General features: G+C 43.6%; 1 protein-coding gene and 1 non-coding gene across 2 annotated transcripts in view; both read left to right on the forward strand.

Annotated features, from left to right (window-relative positions):
• Positions 1 to 3,905: 3,905 nt before the first annotated feature.
• The window catches only part of LOC131285458 (Krueppel-like factor luna), a 102,530-nt gene continuing 80,751 nt past the window's right edge, over positions 3,906 to 25,684 (forward strand). Inside the window, exons 1-2 of the mRNA XM_058314314.1 lie at positions 3,906 to 4,040; positions 11,885 to 11,920. Of these exons, the coding sequence (XP_058170297.1) occupies positions 3,906 to 4,040; positions 11,885 to 11,920 (171 nt within the window). The remainder of the gene's footprint in view (positions 4,041 to 11,884; positions 11,921 to 25,684) is intronic.
• Trnar-acg (transfer RNA arginine (anticodon ACG)) lies at positions 24,622 to 24,694 on the forward strand. The gene has a single exon. It is a non-coding gene; the product is annotated as a tRNA-Arg (tRNA).

Raw genomic sequence — 25,684 nt, forward strand, 5'->3', positions numbered from 1 at the left:
TCTCACGCAGCCCAAGCGCCCTTGGTCCTTCGGGCTTCGCGCAAGCTTTTCCACCACTTGGTGCCGGTGTGTGTGTTTCTGTTTTTGTATTCACGTTTCCCAATCGTACACTGCGCAACGCACAGAAGCGCCAACAACAAGGGCGCGCAAGGGGGGAGGGCGACAGAAACCACAGAAACGCTACGCTAAGCCTATGCGGAGGCTTTTTCTTTGCCCTGTTCGCCTTTTGCGCAGCTTCGCGCTTGTTTCGAAGCTTGTTTTAAGCAAGATTGATATCGTCTCGGCGGGCTCCGATGTGTTTGCTTATTGATTTATTCCTCTGCCCCGGCCTGCAGCCGGCCAGATGCCTTTTTTGTTTTGCATTTTGTCCGACGTGGGAAGCTGGCGGGATCGTGGATCGTGAAGGACGGGCGGCCGGGGGCCTCCGCCGCCATCGGATTAAGGATTAATTAGGATTATGGAAGTGTAAATCGGTGTGTGCCGTGCGTTTCCTTTTGCCAAAGCTAATGAATTCATGTTAATTTGATTCGGCCGTTTGGTGGCGGGCTGGCTTATTTATTCGTCATTTCTCATCCCGCAATACTTGATCTTGATAACAAGCTTCCTGACTGAATTCTTCGGGCACTCATTCTTCCCAGCGCGTCGCAAACCTTGAAGATGTTTTATGTGCCGCACAGCGAACAACTGTTTTATCGTTGCTTAATTGCACAAGGACTTACATAAAACTTCTTCCCACAAGGACACATGCCTTAAACAGGCATCAAATGGGTTGTTCGCAAGATTGTGTCGTTTGGAGATTATTCTGCGGCGATGGTTCATTGGAAGCAAGTGTTGGAAAAAGTACCCATAGCGAATTGTTATTCCTTTTTTTTTCACGCATTCCAGCATTTACTGTTCACACTTCGCTCCGCTAACCGCCACATTTGTCGATGGTTGTAGCGAAGAAGGCGAAACAAAAAATCGAAAAACCCACCTCAAACATGCAGCATAACCGTGAGAGTTTCTCTCCCAGCCGCGGCAAACCAGGAAGCGCGGGGCCGATTTTATCATATCGCATTAATTCGCGGACGGCGCGTCGTAAAACGGGCGAAATATGATGTATCTCGGTCGTTGCGGATAATTTTATCATTTTTTGTGCGTGTTTTGCTTTGGTTTAATGTTGTTCCTTTGCAACAGCCTGGGCTGCATACAAGCGGTTGGTTGGTTTTTACGTCCAAGAAAGGGGAAAAGAACGGCGGTAAGGAGAGGAGGACTATTAAAATCACATTAACAATTGAACAAAAACTGTGCGTCCTGCGGAAAGGACTACGACATAAGCGAGGCGGCTGAGTTTGCTTAAATATTCTCGTAATGGTGTCCGCCATTAACGCGGGTTTTTGGCGCGAAAGAACGGTCTCATTTTGCTCGGACCGCGGGAAATAAAACCCCCACTCAGACGAAAAATGCTACACGATAAAAGCGGGATCCAAAAAACCAACAAATTAAGGATTGCTTTGGTTTATCCCATCAAACTAAACAAATTAACAGATTTTTGGACGCTATTATTGGAATAAATACTGATCAATTATTTGACAAAATGCATTTATAACGAAAGACATCAACTAGAAAGCAAGCAACGAACTTGTCTATACGCCAAAATTTAATAAATATTGATCAACTATTTGACAAAAGGCATTTTTACAAAATACTTCAACTAGAAATCAAGCAACGAACTTGTCTAAACAGCAAAATTAATTACATATTGATAACAAGATAGCAAGCAACGAACTTGTTTATCCGGCAAAACTGAATAAATATTGATCAATTATTTGACAAAATGCACTTTAAATACAAGACTTCAACTAGAAAGTAAGCAACGAACTTGTCTGAAAGGCAAAGTAAAGTTAATATTGTTAAATTATTTTACAAAAGACATTTGTAACAAAATACTTCAACTAGAAAGCAATTAACGAACTTGTCTATACGGCATAGTCAAATAAATATTGATAAATTATTTGACTTAAGGCATTTATAGCAACAGACTTCAACAAGAAAGCAAGCAACGAACTTGTCGATACGGCAAAATTGAATAAATATCGATCAATTATTTGACAAAAGCCATTTTTACAAAAGACTTCAACTAGAAAGCAAGATTTCAACTAGAAAACAAGCAACGAACTTGACTACACGGCGAAGTTGAATAAATATTGATAAATTAATTGACAAAATGCATGTATAACAAAAGACAACTAAAATCAAGCAACGAACTTGCCTGTGAAGCAAACATTATCCCTTTGGCCTTTTTTCCTGTAGTAATTCCTGTTGTTCGTGCCTGTAAAACTCCATGTAGGTCTGCTTCATCACCTCCGGACGACAATCTCAGCCTCTGTCGCGCCTGGGGCGATCCTAACTGAAACACCACACGGCCGCACGAGCTCCGACGCTTCTGCTGCGGGATACGCTAATCGGTATTGGATTTTGCTGGTACTTACACCGCCTGCCTTTTGTTATTTTTGTTGCCGGTGTCCGCGAAAAGTAGCCACCAGGGCCGGAGTTGGCTCGGTCAACTCAAGAGGGATGTGATTTACTGTCCTCCAGCGTGGCGCGCGTCGGTGGTCCCTTGCTTTGGCTGGTGGTTTCCCCCCACCCCGTCTGGTGTACGGGGAGGCTAATAAAAGCAAAGTTGCAACTGAACTGAGGACAAGCACTATTATTTGCAATCACGGTGTGTGCCATGTTGTTCGCTTCGCCGGTGGCCACCGTTGGGCACCTCGAAGATGCGACTCGAGTGGAGAAGTGAAGTGGTCCAAAAAAAGAGAAAAAAGAAAAACGATCCGACCAAGATGGTCAAGTAAGGCCCCTCTTAGTGCATACCGTACGCGTCCGGAGAAGAGATCAACCCCGGAGCGGTTGGTTGGTTTTTATTTGCTTTTCTCCACCGCCAGCGCAAGGCCCGCGTCCCGGGACTGTTTGTGTTTTGTTTTATTCACTTCTCTCCGGCGGCGGATTCCGGATTCGATCGGTATTTATTTTATTATTGTCACCGGGCGATTGACGGCAGCCTAACGTGGCCCTAATGAATTGAAAGTACCACACTCGCTTGTAGCCCCGCAGCCAGAACGGTTCGCGCGGCTCTGTGCCCATTTCCTCGTGGCTCGATGCAGTTGGCGGAAAGTTGGCCGGGAAAATGTGCCCTAAGCGGAGGCAGCCAGTTTCTGCATTTCAAATCAATAAAAGTCTCTCACCGAGAGTACCGGTCCGTGTGTGCGCGCGCTCGTTATCCGCGAAAAAACTGTAGCAAGGATGGGGGGCAAAATTTGAATTAACCAATATTCAAATTACTCCCGTCACCGACCGACCGGGACTTGAAGATTCGTTTCGGAGTTCACTCGAATTCCTTTTCCTCCGCGGTGGGTCGCTGGGAATTTTCTCCCTGCGCGAGTGATTCGTTTACTATTTGGATGCTTTTCTAGAATGGCGAAATACCGGTGGGCACGCTCCCGTCCACCCCAATCCCACGTTTGCGCGTTCCGTCGCCACAAATGGGGTACTCGGGTGGAATTCTGCCCGACTCGCACTCGTCGCGTCGGACGAGTTAACGGTTAACCGCGCTTTTAATTCACTCCAATCGGAGACAAGGCGGGAGGGATGGGCCGGCGATGGGTTGGATGGATTCGTAAAACCATTTCCAGACGCGGACTTTTAGAGTCAATTTGTTGTTGACTTATTTCCATACGCTCCGCCGACTCTCGCGGCCGAACATCGTGGCGTACGGGGCGACGACGGCGGTGATGATGATGATGATGGCAATGACGACGGTGCTGCCCTCGGGCCTTGATAAATGTGGTGCTAACATGAACACCTTTCCCGATATGGTCACTTTTCGCCGGTGGTCCCCTCCCGAGGGGTCGGGAGTGTTTGCAGAGATGCAAAAATGGACACCGCCGGAGCGAAGGGGTCACCTTATGCGCGACTCGTTGACCGCAGCGCTGGAATGCGGGGACGAATGGGCGGCCGCACTGCGGGAGCCGAGTGTTATTGATATGCTGATGATTTTATTAGTAATGATAAACAAGGGCAAAAATGGGAAATACTTTGCGAACCAACAAATCACACCATCTTTGCATCTTTGAGAAGAAAGGAAAACCTCATTTGCAAACATTATTGGATAATTTTTAAAATATGACCAAATTAATTGGGTAGTTAGAATCATTGCAATGGAATTTTTTATTTTATTTGAGATTATAATATATTTTTAATAAAGATAACGTTTGCATTAAAAAATAGACAAATTTCAACGACTTTTCATGTAAAAACGATCACGTGGATCACGTGACCAAAAGTTTCGGTAAAGGACCGTGAGGCCGCTTTACTGGCGGTCAGAGTGTTTTTAAAAGTACTTAAAAGATGTGTCTTTTCGATACCGCTTCTCCTTTTTCAAACAAATTATTTTCTGTAGTAAACGATTCGCTACCGCACGGAACCTGTTAGCATTGGATTTTCATGCCGAAATTAACCTCCACTTCGCTTGATTTACCGAAACGTGAAACCATTAGCACTTAAACAAACAATTTTGACTTTATGATTATGAGGAGGGTTATCTTACCGAAAAAGTAAGGAATTAGACTCCTAGTTCAGGATTTTCCCAGTCCAGGAAATATTGTTAGTTGGTTTCAAGAAAACATCGAGGAGATATATTCTGACGGAATGATCAAATGTTACATAAATGTGCTTAGTGTTTCATTGTAGAAATCAATGTAAGAACAGTTGATTCAAACCAAAAATTAATCTTCGTGTCTGCAACGTTGCAGTTGCTATTGTTACATACATAAATTTGTATTTATGAGATTTTTATTAATCATATTCATTCTATAATAATTGCAATCGCTTTGCATAGTCTCCAAAAGGACACGATAAAACTTCTTCTTTGTGACTTTGTTCTCGTCGATCAAAAAAGATCGGACACCCTTAGCCAAGTACCGTTGATCCGTCCATTCAATCAAACAGCTTTTCTGTACTGCCAGCGAATAAAAACGATCCCATCCCGGGAACAAAAAACAACCCCCGGGCCATAAAACATATTACCGGTATAATTTATGTCCCTGTGGAGAAAATATATGTCCTCCCGGTGCGAACACACGCGCATACCCTTCCTCCCCGCGTGGATTTTCACGCAAATATTTATCGATTTTTCAGGCTTCCACGGCCGAAATAAAATGCGCGTAAAGGGGGTAACACAACGATGGGACGCTGATACTCTGACTCGTTCTTGCGCAGCGTACCCGTGGCCGTGCAGCGTTCGATCGATCGATGGCTATCGTCCGCTTTGCGGAACGTATGCAAAACGCGATAGCTCGTTGCTGTCTCACGCTAGACAAAAATCGATCGCAAGGTGAGAGGATGGTCGAGGCTTGTACGCAAACACGCACGTTCGTCGCTTGCCAGTGCGTTGAAGTCTAGTGTTGCCGTTTGCATTACGCGCTAGAAATGCTGCTTTGCATGAAGCGGGACGCGCTGATTTGAGCGAATAAATTGCACAGATTCGTTCCCTCAGAATCGGAGATGCCTTTCCCTTCGGCCTAGAACAGTGCCGCGGATTCTCTAGAGATTTCCGGGATTTTACATACGCATAGCAAACGGCGGGATGAGCTCGCTTCGTGTGGGTAAAGGGAACGCATCTGATACCACAGGGGAGATTATGCGTTTCTTCTCGTCGCCACCAAAACAGACAGTGGTGTCTCGAAGCCCAGGGAGAGGCAGCGCACTAAAATGGTCAGGATACCAAATTGGTTATTCCGAGCGCTAGTGTTTTTATTCCTCCAATTGCGAAAAATGCCGTGAATATCATTACATCCGAGCGCTCGTCGCATGCATCGATCATGACTGGATTTGGGGCTCCGGGACTAATATGTTTGTGATTTGCAAATTGCTTAGCCATCGGCGGTGAGGTTTGCGTTGCGCCCTGCCTCTTCCTCCCCCCTTGGACCGGGCCTTACCACGATCCCTTAAACGCGCAACACAAGGGGGGGGATGCTGCCGTTGGGAAAAAGTGGTCATCGCTCGCGTATGGTAATGGGCACAAGCCGGTGCCGCACTTGGGTAGACCACGCTTGCCCAACCCCTCCCTCTCCCTCTTTTTGCTGCATGCCCACGAGAACAAGTATTTCAAGCGCTTTCAGCAACGGTTTAAAAGGACGAAGAAGGGAGAGAGAGAGAAAAAAATCGCGTGAAAGAAACGGATAACCAACCGGGAATAAAACAACCGTTCTTCTTTATGGCAGCCGAACGCGCGCAATCGTAATGCGCAGGTTGTGTGCGAGCAATTAACTAATGTCTTGCGACGAATGATCGACATGTTCGTTAGCGATACCGGCTTGCCGCTTGGCAAAAACCACCCCAAAACAATGTTGAAAATGTGACCGGCCGTATATTCGTGGCGGCGTACGTTTTTCGTTGTGTTTTTCTACTTGCTTGTCTTTTGCGAATAATTTTCACTTTTAAAGCATGTTTTTGTAGCGCGTTAGATAACCTCAAGCGCAATAATAGTGGGTTGAGTTATTTGCATGTGATGCGGAACATAGTTTATGGATGAAGCCTTAAAATTTCCTTAACCATTGACTAAATTTTGAAATGTTAATTTACGAACGTATAAGAAAGGAATTCCAATTTGTCAAGTTTAATGATAATTTAAAGTAGTTCATTCTTGTCACTCATTTCTGCAACAACTTTCAAAACTTTGTTTTAGGTCGCTTGAAGTAAAAAAAAAACTAAAAAAATAAAGCTTAAGAAAAAATAACTTCAAATTTAATACTTTAAAAAAATATGCGGTATTTTTATAAAGAATACGATTCACTTCTAAGCAAATTAACACTAGAACTACCGCGATTTGCGCCCTTGAAACTTTACCACAATTTATGTTCAATATTAAAAATACATTTTTATGTTTAAATGCATAAAACTAAAGATTCCATTGGATGACTGAAAGTCATGTATTAACATTTGGTAGAATTGTTAAACCTTAAGAAATAAATATGATTGAAAAAGAACCTGAGAACCTGACCAGTCAAAATGATTGTTCCGGTAGTTCTATTAATAGGTAGTTCTGTTAATGTCATTAGCCATTTGATACTTTAAAACTTGAAAATTAGAAAAAAAAACTGTTTATATGGTTCTTTAGAAATTTTGATGGATGCTTTCATCTGTTATTTGCCTATTTTATTCGGGTACCAGAAGCAATAAATTAACCATTGAAATATTTGGTTTGGCGTTTTTAGTTCACCACAAGTAGTTATTTTGGAACTATGCTACAGCCATAAACAGTCCCCCAGCATACTTAAAATAAATGTATCCACCAAGATTGTAACACATTCCGAAAATACAAAACCTCCTTTGTGACGAATTGTTGACTTTCTCAGCCAAAACATTTATTTACCAATCCTTCAGCCAGCGCTACATAAATGCTACATCATATTTACCAGCACGTCAACCTGCCGAAACGAAATTAAAATCATTAACCCATCCATTTGCAAGCGAGCACCTACAATTATGCTTCATCTGCTACCGCCGACCGCACCGAGCGTTGGTTTAAAAACAATAATCAATCATATCTTGGCGGTGGAGATTCGTATCTCAAAATAACGGTTGCTTCTTTCGCCTTCGCTTCCCGGCGCAAAGCGACAATGGCGCAACGTCACCGCTGTATCAATCGATTTGTTTCGCACCTTTCGACACCACGACCTTTCATTTCCGGCTCGCGGGCTCCGTGGCCGCTCGCCGGATGTAATCATCGTGTGACATGGGGATTACAGCGGCGCGACACCTTTCGCGCGGGATAAAGATCTGCTGGGCCGGCGCACTCCCAACTTCGCACCCAACTCCCGTGCTACTTAATTTATTTTTAATCATTACCGACCTGGTCGAGCCGGTCGGTGGTGGACAGTTGAACATTGTAATTACGTCGTTAGACCACCGACCGCGCGATGCGACTGTCATTGTTGCTAGCCACGCGAAAGTGTCTGTGGGTCGGTGAGGATCGATTTTTCACTTTTCAATTTCCGCACACCATCAGCGGGATGTTAGTCCTCTCTTTCTACGAATGTTGTTTCTTTATCCAGATTTGGGGTTTTCTCTTCCGGTATCCAAAACCATACCGAGTTCCCACGGGCAAGGTTATGCGTGATCTCTCTTAATGAGTTCGTGAGTCAACCTACGAACAAGTGATACGAAAACATTCATTACACGTGCCATTTACATTTTGCTGATGTAACAAAAGCAGTATTCGCTGCTGGTTTTACGTTTTTCGTTTCATAAACAAAAGAGAGTGAAAATATAGATGTCAAAATTAACGTTAGATTGAACAGATCTAATAAAACAGATGCTTAGTTTCCAAGTCTTAGATAATATGGAAAAGTTGGTTTCAAATATTTCAAAATTGTTTTATCTTCTTGAATTACTTTCAGCCATTATCATGTTTCTGGTTACATTCACTTTCTGATCCAATTTTGAACAACCACCTTCTAAACTTTTGTCGGCAAACCAGAACCGGTAGCGGCAGCGCTAAAACAAACCTCCGGGCAGTCTCCAGAAAGTGTTTCGAGTGAAGGAAAAGCCCCACCCAAGTTTCTAATAGAGTCGGCCGAGTTACACACATTTTGTTTTTGACTACATCCCCTTTCGCCAAACGCCCGGCCGCTACGGCTTTAATTAGGTAATTAAGGTTGAAAACACATTGTTAAGCGGTTGATTAATGCGCTTTTAATGCGCGAAACATGATAAATGCTCGCAAAAGGATACTCCGGCGAGTTGGGTTCGGATTTTTGGAGCATTTGCTTGCTGTTTGTTGGAGAAGGAGAGCGTGCACTTCTTTCGGGGTTTCGTTTCGCCAGCACACGAAGCAATAACCAACCAAAAAGGTGGAGTTGTTGGATGGATGGTGCAATTTCGGGATTTGCGATAGCGCCGGTGGATAATCCGCATTAAACCTGCTGCTTACGCGCGCTCGTGTAGTCGAATTAATTTGCAACTAATCAAATCTGCCCTGTGTAAGGGAACGTTAAACGACGCGATAAAACGTACATCGCTTCGGTGTTTTCGGTTAGCTTGCAACGGTACGCGTGCGGAAAGTGAGCCGTTGCAAAACCGGCTGCATTAAAGTGCATTCGGTGCGAGCAGCAATTAATCAATTCAACAATCTGGCCCGTACATCATTTAACAGGATCATAAAAATGAGAAAAAACACCAGCACTAACCCATTCCGAAATAGTCCCTTGGGTTGTAGTTCGAGCAGTTCAAAGTGTCACGGATAAGGTGGTCACGGCTCGCACTGTCTTTAATTATGCGGGTTTGCTCGAATGCCGAAATAAATAATTCACCAGAACGACCCGACTCATTTGTCGGCAGATACTGGCGGCGTGATAAGCACCCATGACCTATGCCACAGGATTTCGGGAAATTCCACCGAATAAAGAACCGAACCGACGTGGAGAACCTGTCCGGGGTTTTGTAAAGTGAACGATTTTTGGTACGAATCGGTCCATACGGCATGAAGTAGGAGTGTGTGGATGAATAAATAAAAACAAAAAAGGCACCACGATGCAGACTCCAAACTGTGTGCCTTAACGTCCATCCCTCGCTTGCCTTTCGCCTACCGTGCAAAACCCTTAATGGACATAAGCGGGACATAATGAGAAACGTCAATTTTAATGACAAATCGTTACGAAATCAAACACGACGTGATCGTGAGCGGAACATAAAATTCTCCAGCCAGGCCGCCACCCGTGTCGTGTCCCTCTCTCTCTCTCCCCACCCCTTTCCACAACTCTACCTCTGGTGTAGTGCATTGTCTGCATCGGCAGAACAATGTCACCCCATTCATTCTAGCGAGTAGGAACCAAAGTGTTCTAGTGGGTTCCAGTGTGTCCTTGCTCCATTTTCTTGGTCACTCTCTGCACCGAGATTGCTTTGCTTGGAGCCGCGCAGCACCTCCTCCGAGAGATTACCGTTCCGTCGCGGGGTTCGTCGCTTGCGGTCGCGCACATGTTTTTTGTGTCGTTTAGAGCACCGCGAGACGGGCGCGTTGGAGCTGCGAGACATCAATCATTCCGTCAAGTGTGTGTTTCCGTGGGCCATCGAGTGGCCGCTTCAAGGCGGCATGTCGTGTCTCCGCAGGTTCCGGCAAACGAAAGCGAGAATAATAATTTAAAAACGAAAAAGCAGCAAAATAATAGAATCGTTCGAATTATTCTTCCTGGTTGGAAGCCAGCTGATCATGGTGATGATGATGGTTCGTGTCCCTGGATTAAATTAAGCTCCTGGATGTGTCAAACCTAGCGCCCCCGGTGTGCCGATCCTTGAACGTCGAATTCAACGCAATCGCTGATACGCGATCTACGGTTTCGATCGGTGTCTTGGGCTGTTGTGTGCAAATTACAGGCTTCCCTGGATGCAGGAGGGTTAGATAGGGGTGTTTCTTTTTTCCTTCTTCCACTACCCTCCCTTCGACACGGTTTCAACAAACAAGTTGCCGTAATAAAGATATTATAGGTGCGCACGATTCATCACAATCGTGTTTGCGAAACCGCGCTCGACCGCCCCAAGGCCCCCACAGCACGGTTCGTCGTCGTCGCGGAAATACAAATCATTTCCAAATCCGTGGGATTGTTATAACGGGCGGCGGCGGGGCGGTTGTTTCGGGTGGCCCCGGAGTGGCCCAAATTATTTTCGGGTATCAGAAATGTGCGAGCTTCCGAAAATAATTGGCAGGTTCGGAGATGGCGGGCTGATCCGTGGTTGATCATTACTGAGTTCAGAGCTCACCGTGGCTGCCAAAAATAAAGCTGCTGCCTAGTTCAAGGCCGTGGGAAACCGGCTCGGAATTGTTAGAAGAATCTGACAATCGATGCGAACTTTTTTTCGCGCAAATAACTATCATCATTACCTGGAGGTTGTGTAGCGTTGCTTATTTTCCGGAGGAATAGTTGTTGACTTTACTTTTACAATCTTGTACCTCACTCCCTAATTGTACGTTCTTCTGTGTGCTTCTTGAACGAAGGTTTTCGGCTTGAAAAAAAAAACCAAAGGCGCCACATAAATAGGTCAATATTGAAATCTGAAAAACTACACCAACGGAAATACATAATCTTTATGCCCGGCTCGCCCAGCCAACGTTTGTCGCCCATTGTCGCCCGCGTTCGCCTTTTCCTCCGCGATGGCCAAATTAATTGATTGAATTTTACGTTTGAATATTTATGCCCATAAATTTGCATTCTGACGACCGTGAAAAGACGCCGGTTGCACAATTTATACGATTGGAAAATCGAAACCCGACAAGATCGAGAGAGCCGGATCGTGCGTGCCCACGTTCTTCCGAGCCAATTATAATCGTTGATAGATCGCTTCAATCGATTTCGGGATGGAAACGAGCGGCGGTCGTCGGAAAGGAAAAATAAAACATTTCGCGAGAAGCGCTCCTTTTCCCTCCCGCAAAGGCGGATGAATAAATTTCGCAAAGCGCGCGAGCGTGAAATTCGCGTACGAATTGGCCGTGGGTTGGGGTCGATTTTCAAATTTATCAACGCTAAGGATCTGAAGCACGAATATTCGATAGCGATGGATCGATAACCGAACGCTTTTCGGTGATCGATTAATGCAAGCTTAGCAGCATTGTTGAAGGAAGTTAGCATTAAAATCGAAAATTGATAACAGGACTTAAGATACAAACTTCGGGGATGATAAAAGTGCGTGTTGATTCATTATTTGCTCAATCGATTTTAAAGTCCAAACAAATGCTAATTTATGTGACAAATATCAAAACTGGCTTTTTTCTATCTTTCCCTAATGCTTCTCCGCTAGTTTCAACCGATTCTTTTCAACAACCCGTCTCCTATTCTTTCCTTCTCTTCCACAGAATGGACTTGGCAATGACCCTCTGTCTGCGAAAGAGGTAAGTTATCGAATGGAGAAGGAGAATAAATAAAAATTAAGAGCACGACAATCGGCCAAGATCACGATCGCGAGCATCCTGTCGATGAAAAAAAAGAAATATCGGGGGGAGTGCAAACAGAGCAAGGAAAAACACGCTGTTTCCGATCCCAATCTTGATCTGATTCATGGTTCGCATTTTTATGTTGAATGCGTGCAGATATTTCGGTAGCATTTTATTTTTCCTCGGCTTCGTGCGGTGCGTGTCCTTCTCGATGCGTGTGTTGGTGTGGGGGGTTGGGGGTCGCACCGAAAACCGCTAATCATAATTCGTCAACGTTTTGTCCGCACTGAGCAAACAGCTCAATTATGAGTAATTCGCGGGACGAAACAAACCGATGGAACTACCGTTTGCTTCGTCGCCGAGCGAACCCACGGAGAGATCCGATTCGGGCGATAATGAAAATGGATCGTTTTGCTGCCGAATGAACAAAAAAAAAAAAAACACCCAGCATCGAAGGGTGGAAGCATCCGAAAAGCACCCTGAGGCGCGGGGTAGGATTGCGCGTTTGAAGACATAATTCGAATCGGTGCGGGATTTCGGAATCGTCGTCATCGTCATCGACGTCGTTGGCGGAGACACGATCGAGGTCATGGTTGCTCGCAGCCGAAGGCACTTTACGTCGAAACCGATCGGCTCGGAAGTGGCTGATCAACCCTGGCACTGACTCTGCGGCACGCCCGGAGGCTGATTCGGTCGGCGTGCCGTACTTGGCCGGCGCTCGGGTGACCTCAGACGCGACGCCGAGGAAATCGACCGACCGGAAGTCGGTGCTTACGGGTGGAGGAAGGGTACGATTTGTTGCTTCCAGGCAGACTTCGGCAGGGATGCGGTAAACACACAGGGTCTGATCAATCGAACTAATTCTTCTTGATCGTCGGTTATGGTTCTATGCCATATCTACAGATTTTCAACGTTTCAAAATATCGGAGGCCTTGCTTTTTAGAAATTAAACGCTAAGCAGCTCTTTACGAACAAGACTTAAATTGTCATTTGTTCTTTACTAAAAGTTGAATGTTGAAAGAAGAATATTCAAATTACTGTGATACTGTTCAATTCGATAACCTGTTCAGAAATGTTGAAAGTCTTTAAATCTAACTTTGTCTTTGTAATTTCTTCACCTGGACCGTAACAATTTTACACCGATTTCTTCGATTTGTATTTGAAAGAACAAACCTGCAGTAAAATGGTGGTAAATTTTTGTCAGTTCTTTTTTTCTATAATTTATTACACGATGAGTGTGCTTGTGTGCATCTTATTTACTGAAAAACTTCCTTCAAAGTTAGAACATTAGTTTTTGATCAAATTATTTTTTTATTGAGAAAGCTATTTATTTACGAAATTTTGTTATAAAATGTTAGCTTTGCGTAACGAGTATCTCAATAAATTCCTCATTTGATAACAGATGATGATTCTGAATTATGAAAATGTCTGGTAAGAGTCGGACAAGCATAACCGAAGGTTTTTTTAGTAGAGAAGAAAAAACACATTTGATCTGAGAGCGTTCCGATTTAATCTAGTCGTTTTATTCATTTCCCTAAAAAGGATGTATAACGACGTAACTTAAAAATGAATAACAAGATTTGTTGAGGGTTGAGGAAATAAATAAACCGATCAGTAGGAAATAGACAATAGAGGAGTATACTAAGAAGTTGTTAAAATTCGGTACCCTCGTGGTGGGCTAAAAACTTCCAGTATTAGATCCTTCACTCAGGAAAAAATAGGTTTAATTGAGCCAACAGATTTGTTACATCAATTTCTCCAAAAAGCAGCATTCCTATTCGTTTTGCCACGTCTATTTATAGATTATAAGTATTCATGGCAAAGAACTGTTTGTATTAAACATAACTCTATTTTACTCGATAATCTTTTGAGTTGCTTTTAAATTTGTACAGGTTAAAATTATCAGCAAAATAAATGTTATAACCGCATTACACGTCTAACGATTTAATTTTATTATCTCCTCTCAAAATGTGTTACCAACTTTTACCTCAGACAATCAGCTCACGTCTGCCAAGGTGTTGCGGGCCACAAGACTGGCCCCCCCGCCTGCGATTGCGCCTTCAACTTCAACCCGGAGTGATCTTTAATCCTTGAGGGTAGCAAACCAAATCGATTATAAAAGCCCACTCCAGCTAACGAGATGTTGATCGGTCGCCTCGTCTTTGCCACCGACGATCGAACGCCCAAAAACCCCAGCCCGATCGACTTGACCCGCGCTTAGCCCCGCGCGAAACCGAAAGGGCGTCCCTCGCGCCGCCCTGATCAAATTATGAAAATCACCCCCCCCCCCCACACACACACACAAACGGCCGCCCTTCCCGAGTTTGCGCCCATACCTTCACGCCCCGCGGGCGATACTTAACTTTTGTTTTCCTTCTCTTATTTTCGGGCGCGCACAAATCTGCCGAAAGTTCGCTCCCGGCGCTCTGGTGCTCCGTTTCGCGGTGTCGCTCGCGCTGAAGGTCGCCCCGCTGAAGGTGGCCATGGGCCGGTTTCGGTGAAGGTAACGATGCTACGACAGCTGATCGGGGATCCACCGCTGGAAAAGTGGAGCAAAAGACGATCGAGCACGACAAAACCGGCGACAGGCAAGACACGGTCCACGATTCGGAATGCAAAATGGTTCGCCTTTTTTTTCTCGCCTATCAGGTCGTGCTACGTCCGTCCACTCTTTCACAACCACCTCGGGAGGGACTCTCATCGATTGCAGACAAGTTTTCGATCTCATTTGTGTTTTCCGACATTTTTCCCTTTTTGCCAATAAATCAGCCCATCGGATAATTACTCTTATCTTGCGATCGATATCGAATTAAGTTATAAACTGTAAAATATCACAGTTTCAAGCAGGGAAGAGCTGTTTCAAGGAAAACGCGAAAGATGCTTTTTAAATATCGGCTACCCGGAGAATATGTGGAAAAGACAAAAAGGAACTATTAGATAGAGAAGAGAGTACAAATAGAGGTGAAAAGTAGGAAAACGGTATTTTTATTGCAAGCAAATCAAGGAAAACAAAGTCTAAAATTTTAGTTGTTTCCGCAACCACAGTTGACATAATTTCCCTGGATTTTTCTTAAAATAGCCTATCATTTATAACATCATCTATTGCACGACCGGCCATCATCCCGGGCTTATGAGTTCGATAATTTTGGGAAAACACGACGAGAAATCGTCCACCGATTTAAACTCTCTCAAATGCTGAACAATCCGTGCGGCAGTTCAATCTAGTTTGATGCAAGATCGCAGGTGACTGCGGCCCGAAGAAAAGGTTAAACTAAACTGTGTTTTTGTCGTGGAAAACATTATCGCTTCGAGTAACCTAACCTCCGTGCGAAACAAAAAAAAACAACGGACAAAGTAGGGCGAAGGTGGCAACCACTTTGCGGACAAAACGTTCTTAAAACACTCCGCGCTGGAATTGAATCGGGTTCGTTCGGAAAGTAATTTGAGGAAAATGGCACGGTTTGAAGGTGGGAAAGAAAATGTCGTCGTGTTGCTCCCCGACGCTAACGAGACAGATCCCGGCTTGATCCTGATGACCCGTTCGAACAATCGTGAAGTCGGGGCAGCTTGAAGCCTTGTTGGGGGGGTTTTTACACCATGTTTGCCACCAGGAAACACACACTCCAGGGGCTCGTTACGACGTGAATTGCCGTGATGACAGGATCTGTTCGATAGAACCAATTTGCCTGTGAAATGTACGCCGAAAAGGAGTAGAAGTGTGCATCGTTGAGGAAGAAAAAAAAGTGTGAAAATTTGTTCAAGTTCATTTTGATCACTTTTTTTCTATTGAATATTTCTAGAAAAAGAAAAACGAATACCTTCTTAAACCAAATGAGCAAAATTAAACAAAGACCAAAAAGCTCATGATTTAAAAAAAACTATGAACATTTTAAATAAAAAACTTTACTTAAATTCTAAATATGTTAACAATTGTGAAAAAATGTGGAAAACCAACAGAGCATGACCGAAGAGTAACAGTTGAGTTTTATATTTCAAAGAATAAAAAAATTCATAACGAAGGCAAATGTTATTCCCTTTTAGAGCATTGAAAGTAATGTTTAAGAAAAGAAAAACATTCCGATTGTACCTCATTTCCGCACAATAATTGACAAGACAAGATAGGTACAGTAGGTAAAGATTCCTTGTACTTCCTGATAAGGAGTTGCTTAGCTCTCGAGCACGAAAATATGAAACTTAGGATCTCTAACTGCTGTTTTGGAGACTATAGACAGCAATATTTGCATGTTTAGGGACGCAAGATACATTTAAATCTCCATGCTAAAGCTATGCTATTGTAACGGATACTTTCTTTATGCATTCTTCCCACTTTGCATTGCCATTCGTTGTTTGACCTTGCGGTGGTCTGCATTGGTGTTTGCCTCGCCAGCAGGCGCCAGCATCGACCAATGTCCTCGTATTCTTCACACGCCTTCAAACACGTTGCAAAACTGCACCGCATGTAATGTAGCTCGTGTGCAGCACTTCAAACTCTAATGCATCGGCACCCGGATCGCGCGGAACCATGGGGGCGCCCATGTTTTATTGATTACGAATAAAATTATAAATAATTGCTCGACCGAAACGGAAGCAGCGGGAGGCGCGGGCGGTTTCGAGGTATGGTCGGTGATGCTGGTGGCCGCTGGAATGCTGCCCATACCGGTCACCGGACAGAAACCTTCGAGCTGCAAGATGCTCCCGCACTGTTCTCGGGCAACTTTCAACGCAGCAGTTAAGCCCGCATGAGAATGCACGATGTCCGGCGCATAAGGGCCTCGATGGTACATCCTGTTCGAAGTGTCGTATGAAAGCTACTACTAAAATGGATCTTCAACTGTTAAAAAAGATTTTAGTTAATTTATTGTCTAGATTTGGCACATTTTTTAAAGCCTTTATCACATTTAAACTGTATAATTATTGGTTTTGAACATATTCGGGTTACCATTGACTTATTTATTACTTTAATTCGTTCGATTTTCTGATATTTTCATAATATTTCTTAAACTTTCTCGTTATTGTTATTAATTTCTGTCCCTATAGCATTTTCGATATTGTTTCAATTGTTTTGGACAATATATAAATGTTTCATTTATTTGTTAGCCGAAAAATTGCGGTACAAAAAGAACAGCATTCATGTAAAGGAAACAAAATTCTGGAAGTGTTTCAATACTGTGTTTGTTCTTACTCATCTTTGACTTCATTTCGTCTTGCTCATTGCCATTTTAGAGATTGTAAATCACTTTTTCTACCTCGGTCAGCGAATTTCTCCACAAATGTGCTATTTTCCTTAAAAACGATTCCCAAAAAGAGCTTTTATCCAATGTTTCCAAGATTTTTGGTTATTAATTGTAAAATGGAACAGTTTTTAAGTGTAGGGAAACCAAGTTTTACTCAGTGAAACGTTTGATCTTATCCATTTTTGTCTTTATTTCGTTCCGCCAATTGCAAATTATTTTTTCTGGTCTACGATTTTATAGCTTTGTTTTAATAATTTATCTAGTATTTCTATTATAACGTCTCTTATTTTTTAGTTAACTTTAACTATTTCCCCAAAACAGTTTCACTGTTTCATTTATTCTTGATTAATAACACATTTTTTATCAAACTCAAACTAAAAATTGAAAACGAACCATTTTTAAACATAGGGAAAACAAAGTTAGGGAAAATATTTTACTCAATGCACCGTTTGCTTTTGGCTATCTTTGGATTTATTTCGATTCGGTCAACTACCATTGTGGCGAATGCAAATCACTTTTTCCACCCCGCGGGCAGCGAATGATCGAAACCACAACAAGACCAGCTGCTAATGAATGTTCAGCCCTTATGTAAATATACAATTTCACGGCGACAACCTGCCACCGCGTCGCCATTGTACTACGCTGGACCTTTAGCCCTCCCGGGACACCACTGCTATTTGTTTTCCGTCTTCCCTCTTCTCCGTGGCAAGCGTCCAGGCGTTCGATTCGTTCCACTATCAATTCTTCTCCGGGAAAATCAAACATCGCGGGCCAACGGATGGACCGATGGAGGATCTTTCATTAGCCGACGACCCCGTAACGCTACGTACGTGGGGTCGGTTGGGGTCCGCACACATTTTCCCGCCCGCCCACATCGACACTTGCCACGCGCCGCGACACGGCTTCGTTCCGGCGAATGCGCACCCAAAGGCGAACGGTGACAAAGCAATCTGTTCCCTCTCGAGGGGTCGACCTGAAGGGGAACCGACCAGCATCGCCCTCGAGACCCTCGAGACACCCGCTACAATCGGGCACACCGCATCGACGGAACGAATGCAGAAAAATGGGCGCGAAACCAAACAATTGCATCGATCGATTGGACCTTTTACTCGTATGCATTCAACCTCACACACACACACACGTATGTGGACCGAGGGTGCAACTGCAATCGGTTTGACTCCTGGAGCGAACGAATGTAAATTTTAAACGCGCAGTGGAGTTGCGGGCCCGAACGCGGATATGTTCCACGTCACCTCGCCACCCTGGTCAACACAAACAATAGGAGGTTAACTGCTGTAAAGGGTTTGCGAGTGTGTGTGTGTGTTTGTAGGGTAATGCGAGCGCCAGGGGCCGGGTGTGGCACGGCCTTAGAAATGTGACAGTTTCTTGAGATCAAACGGGGTTAATCCGGTTGCTTGGCGGTAAGACTCTATTCAACAGATGAATTTATGTATTGTTTGGTACATACGACTTTGGCTCTCACTTGTTTGCCCTCGTATGATTGGTTTTAACTGATTGAAAACATTTTCAAATTGGTAAAAGATCATATCGAATGTTTGATTCCACTTTCAAACAAAAGATCTTTATATTTGTTTTACATTTCCACTGTTCATAAGGATTTGTTCCTTTAGAAATTTATGTCATTTTCATTAATTTAATGTATGTACATTCATATTGTTTTGCTATTTAGTGATATTACTAATTATTATTATACTAATTATTTTTTCCATAGACGTCATAACATTTTTCGTTGCATAAGTGCTTATTAAATTTATATGGTAATTTGACTTACGCAACCTGTAGCTTGCGATTATTATTGTGTCTAGTTTTGTTTGTTTTGCACCAATGTTATGAATGTTTTACGATGCAAATTATTTTTAATAAATTAATCAACTCTCACAAAGTAGAAAGAAAACAGAATTCTTTTCATTGTTATTTTTGTGTTGTTCGAATTGTAATGTTTTGGTATTTTTCACCAAAACTGAGTTGTTTGTGCCGTTTCTTAACCTCTTTGCTTCAATTTCAGTTCGTTTTATTGGCGACCAAATTCCTTTCCATCCGTGCGCCATCTTGCCCTATGTTTGCAGCTCACTTCACCCCCATCGTACCGCACCTGGTTCGGTTACCGTCGCTCCCTCACCCTCCCCCCCGTTATGCACATGTGATGCAATCTGGCGTTACAAACGGCGTCAAACGGATTGAATTTCAATTTGACCGTTTGCCGAGCCGCATGATCCACGTGTCGCGCTAACCGACCGCTTCCCTTTTGGTCAAGGTGAAACGGTGCCGTCGTCTAATCCGGGGTGTCCTTTCAATTAAATCACCGGCCGAGGTTTCGTAGAACGGTGAACCGGAGTGAAAGAGCGCGATTGTAACCGCTTAATTGTTGTCACCGTTGGATTTGAACCGATTAGGGTGGTTTGGAAGGATTGTCAGCCGACCCAGGGTGGGATTAGAAGGTGGAAATATCGGTGCGTATGACCTCCCCCGCCCCAGGCCCAGCCCTTTCTCTTCTCTCCCTGTGGTGCGCAACGTTACCATCCCATAACGAGACTCGAGAAGCCGGTCAAGTGTAGGGCTGAGGCTGAAGTTGAAGCACTAAAGCAAGCAGGGAAAAATATCGGCCGCTCAAAGCGAACACACGGGGGGGGGGGGGGGGGGGGGGCCGAGAGACCGAGCGGCAAACGGGACAGGAAACACATTTGCTACAATCTATCAATCTCGTCGCGCAGTTCGCCTCTTTTTTCCTCCCACTTTGGACACAAAATCGCACATTTATATTTGCCGCCAAAAGGTGGAACCACGTGACGCGGCACCGTGGATGGCTGCGTACGTCGATAGGTGGCTGCGACCTCAACAAACCGACACACACACACACATCCTTTCGGCGAATGTCTCCTCGCAGCGGCCACAAAGCTAAACCGCCTGGTGGCACTTCAGTGGTTTTTTGATCGAAACAAAATGCGATCGTTTATGTTTAGGCTGCGTGTGCATGCATGTCTTTCCCTCTCTCTCTCTCTCTCTATCTATCTATCTTTTTACTTGTGTGTGTCTGTTTGACTCTGGGACGGGTACCAAGTGCCGGTAGGCGGCCCTTCCCCCCCCCCCACAGTGTCGCATGAAAACTTCAATGGCGGCAGCGCGAAATTCGTGAAACTGTGCAAACGCGAGCTCCAATTGCATTCTCTAGTAAATTAAACTGTCGATCAAAATATCTACAGGTCGGTGTCGCTGCCAATCTTAAATTGACAAAATAACCTGACGCGCGATCCCAACCGGCGTGGGCTCCGAGGAAGGTGGTGGTTGGGCGACAGGGACGACGTTGACTCCTCTCGATCGTCGTTGCGTCCACCCGTTTTTCTCCAATCTATCGATCCGACCCTCGAAGAAAGGGACCGTGGTTTGCCGTTGGAATAATTGAAATGGTAGAAGTCCGCGGCGGTGCGTGGGTATGTGGGTGTCGAATGTGCAAATATCGCATTGCACCACGCTGTTTCCCATGCACTTGACGCGCTGACCGGAGGCAACAAAAACTCACCAAGAAAAAACTAGCGCATTCTTTCATTCTTTTGAAACGAACTTAACCCTTCAATATCCAATAACTTGGAGTAATGCCTCTGGTTTCATAAAACTAACTAAATTCTTAACTGCTTAAGCATATAAAAATTCGTATCAAATAAGAAAACATCCAGCCTTGGAGTTGTAAAAACAATAATGAAAAATATATTCTCGGACTAAATAAAAACATTAACACAATTGTCAAACTACAGTTGAAATAGAAAACAAATATCGGTGAAGGGTTTAGGGTGTTGCTTCAACTACTAGCTCACGATGCGGTACTGCCGCCGATTGCGCTACTAATGAGGGCTTCTTGTGTGGGCCGTGGTATTAAGTGACTGGTGTGATGTTGACTTCTGCTAGTGCGTTCTGTTCCCTTCACTTTCTTTCGTCTTGTGTGTTTCAGATGTTGACGGCTGTCATGCCTACCGTGCATAGTTGCTAAGACGGCAATCTTTTGGTTTTAAATTTTAGAAACAAATAGTGAAATTACTATTCAAGCGGGTAAAAGTTCCTTTATTTATGTAATTTACAGGTTTGCTAAAATCTAAAATAATGGTTATTAAATTTAATTGGCAAAACAATAATGGAGAAATTTTTTATTCAAAATATAATTTAAATATTGAAACAGAAGCAGTCTGCATAACGAATAGTTTTAGATAGTTTTCTTTCATCAAAACGCCTCGCTAAGTGTTATCATATCTCTTGACTCTGCCGTGCATCATACCACCACTCCAACTTGAGAAGCAGCAAAATAACTATTTGAATGCAATCAAAACAGTTCCACAACTAAAGCAACCTGCGCATTCGCCAGCTTGTGTGCAGTTCTCACGCATTTGCATTCGTTCCCGCATAAGTGTTGTGCATCGTAAATTCTGTAAATGCACTTGTGCCACGTTCAAGCCGTCCCCACGACGGGGACTTGGGCGATGGGCACTACACGGCAGTCGCTTTCTTCCGCGATCGGGATGAAGTGAAATGTCAACACCCTTGAGGATGTTTTGCAACACCTGTCCGGGAGTGATGAAGAGGGTATTTTTTGCTAAACAAAACACGCTTCTGGAAAGGGGAAGCATTTCGAAGGGAACAGTTTCATCGAACGAAGCTATTTGTAAATGAACGTGATCGGTTAGTTAAACGAATAAATTAAGTTTGTTAAATGTCATCAAAACATAATAATAATCTCTATATTAGAACAATATATTTCATGCAAATTAAAAGAGAATGCAAAAAATAATCCTTTAACTCAAAACGTTAAATATTCTTCAGGCAATAGTTTGTCATGTGAGAACTAAATCCAACTGAAAAACGTAAGCAAACGCAAAACGGGTGCAAACTCTTCCATCCTTTGACGAAGGATGACCAAAGTCCATAGTTTGTGTACGGATGCGGGATCGGATTGATTTATTGCGCGCATTCTCGCGGTGCATACATAAGTTCTTCGTTATTCAATTAAACTGGAATAAATTTATCGGCTAATGTTTTGATATTCATGATGATGGATTGCACTGCACCGGAGTAGAAGAAAGGAAAAGGCAAGAGGAGGATGCGTCATTCGGTGGAGCAAGTTGCGAGTTACGTTCTGTTTGCTGTTCTGCAACTCTTGACTTCAATGACCTGTACTACAACAAAAGGCTTGTTGAATGGTATTAATATTAATTGTAGTAAGTTTTTACAGCAAACTGTTACTATATTTAGTTGGTTTGTGATTTGTTTCATTCCTAGAATGGAGATATATTCAAATTTATTTAAACTTATTTTTACTGGTTTTACATTTAAATGTTTTGTCATACGATGTTTTGTTTTCGGATTAAGTTTACAGCTACAAATTATCCTGTTCCGAGAAATTGTTGTCTTCGAATGAGTTAATCTACATTTGAACATGCAACCCGACATTTTACATGTATTTCATGTGAACAGTATTTGCGTTTATGTTTACAATATCTACTTCTCAGCCAAATCGAAACGATAAACTATCACCCATTCGATCACGAACGAACAATCCTCAAAAATCCTTCAAACCGATCGCCCTTTGGCACGAACCGATATGGTTTTTCACAGTTTTATTGCATTTCCTTGCAGCGCCAACACTCCTTCCAACGAGCTACTGGATTGTTCTGTGGTTTATTTCGTTTCCTTTCCGTCCGCAAACCAGGTGCGAGGGTTTTGTTGGAGGTTTTTTTATGTTTATGTTTGGTTTGTTTCTGCTCACTTTCGGTAGCACTTTGATTGCTCCGATCGTACGTGCAAGATAAAATGTAAATCGAGTCCGATTCGATGCCGATGGGCGCCCGCGAATCAAACGCGCGGTTCCGCGTGGTCTCGCCCGGGTCGCCATTGCGCGAGCGGGTTTTAGTTTTACGATTATTTGAATTTGATTCGAACCCCTAGCCCTCCCTCCGGGGGTGTTTGCGTTTTTCTTCGGCGCGACCCGGGGCTCGAGATAGACCGGCCCGCTCGACCGTGGCCTCCGATCGTTTGGCTTTGATCGATTTCGATCGTTTCCCTTCAGAGCTAACAGCAGCACCAGCAGCAGCAGGGATCCTTGCGCTACAACAATGAAACAGGCGTACGCGAACGCGATCTTTGCATATGAGAGCGCATGTTCAGGTTGTTGTTCCATTGCTCCTGGCGGCTACTGGCGGCCCAGAAACAGAAGCGTGGTCAGGTGAAAACTAGTTCAGGTTCACAGGTGGGCGTCGATTTCAAACACCAGCGTCACCGCCGCGACTTGCCTCGTGCACGACTGCGCTAACACCTTCGCTACAGCGATCATGGGCACCGCCTGGTCGACAACACGACAAACAACGGCTAGGCGTTTGGCACGCCAGGACAAGGAAACAATCGCAGCATGGCGTGCGTGTGCTGCACTGGCTTTCCGAAACCGCCCCGTGGGCCGACCGAAGAACCTTGAGACCGGCTCCACGATGGGATGGGAGTGGCGGCCGACGGCGAAGGCGAGATGATAAAGCTTCCAAAGCCGCACCGTGCGTTTAAATGGATATAATTTTTCACCTTCAGCATCCTCCTTTCCCGCCACCTGGGCACGTTTGCATAAAAAGGTACTTAAAGGCCGAAAGATATTTTAATTTTTCGCATTCCCCCGTAGCTGCTGCTGCTGCATAATTTTGGCCAGCGGGTTTTGTGATTATCAAATGGCCGTTCGGGGAAGAAATGGTTCATCCGCGTTGTGTGGATTATTATTTTCTTTTATGTTGGAATTTAAATTAATACTCTCGCTCCGCAAAAGGAGATTTTATACCATTTTGCTGGCCATGATTTTCATTAGAGGCGAATGGCGCTCTTCGATATTGTCCATAATTTTTCGATTGCACCTTTTCTTTCATGTTAAGCATCTTTTGAATTGTTTGTTTGGCTCATGAATATTCCAATGCTTGGTTTAATCGTCACGGTTGATTATGAAAATTGTAACGTTCACTTTCAACTATGATCTGGTGAAAACATAAATTCAAAATTTTATAATTGTGGTGTTTATGATATTTGCATGGTTTAATTATGTTTTTCTGAAAGCATTATGCATAATAAAAATTTTAACAGCTTTAACTACATTGTAAACCTCAAATTTCCAAAAAAAAATTTGTATAAAGATAGACATAAAGGTACAGCAAAATATAACGAAAGAAATCCACTAAAGTAAGAAATATCTTCAAGTCGGCCTTTCAGTACGTAAATAAATAGAAGTTGACCGACACCAATATGATGCTCATAGAGCATTCGAGGGTAAACCACCGCTGAGCGATAAGAGTTGCGCTATTTTTGGAATACGTGTAACCCAAAGCTATAAATAAACAAACATGTGTACGTCATTGTTGACCCATTTCAATTCTTACAGCATTACATCAACGGGGTCCTGTGGCGCAATGGATAACGCGTCTGACTACGGATCAGAAGATTCCAGGTTCGACTCCTGGCAGGATCGGTCGATTGAAAAAATTTTTTTTACCAACTTTGTTTTCAATAACGATTTTTTGCTGTACATTTTTATTCGTCTGGCAAAAAAAACATAAAAAAAAATGAAACAATCTTGCCCAACCTATCTCTCTCGCGAGTTATCGAACTCGCAACCGCGGTTGAGGATGGTTAGGCGTGGGCCCGCAGGTGTGGGGGAAGCAACAAATGCTGCTGCAGCGGGCATCACCACCGACATCGATTAACTCGGTGTCACGTCGGGTGGCGCACGAGCAGCGCAGTCATCATCGCGTGAAAGACGCGCACAGTCGCGGACGCGTCCGAACTACGTGATCATATAACATGGCACGTTAACACATGGCGCAGTGTGTGCTTTTGCGCGTGTGTTGCTCGCTGGATGGGACATCAATCAGCTTCCTCTCACTTTCCGCGGAGGAGCAGGAAACTTGTCACGATCGATCGATCTTCAGCAGCTGTTTGCTGTGGCGAATTTTACTATGTCGTGTCGCATTTCTCTTTCCCATGTCAGGAGAATGTATTACATATGAGCGTATTACACTAGACACCATTGGCTGCAAGTGTTTGCTGTTTTACTAAATTATCAAGCATTTTTTTACGTTTTTATGCTTGTTTATCGATATTTTGCTATGTTTTCTTCTTTTTTCTACTATTTTGGTTGATTGATTTCACATTATTTTTACACATATCACTGGTTTCTGGGCTATATAATTGTTCTATTAGTCCCTTCACAGTTTTGCTAGAGCCTTAATCGGGCAAGCTAATGGAATTTGTACTGCTTTAGTTTTTTGTCGCAACTTTTATTCTACTTTCGTTACATGGCAATTATTTCTAGTTCATCTGCTTCGATAACAGGTTCTTATGTGTTTGTAAACTTTTATTTTTGTCATTAATCGAGGAAATTAAACCAAATGTTTGCTTATTATTGATAATTTATTGCTGATCACAATCACAAATAACACAAATGGAAAGAGATCATTTT

This window comes from Anopheles ziemanni, chromosome 3, assembly GCF_943734765.1.
Source record: "Anopheles ziemanni chromosome 3, idAnoZiCoDA_A2_x.2, whole genome shotgun sequence".
Lineage (NCBI taxonomy): Eukaryota > Metazoa > Arthropoda > Insecta > Diptera > Culicidae > Anopheles > Anopheles ziemanni.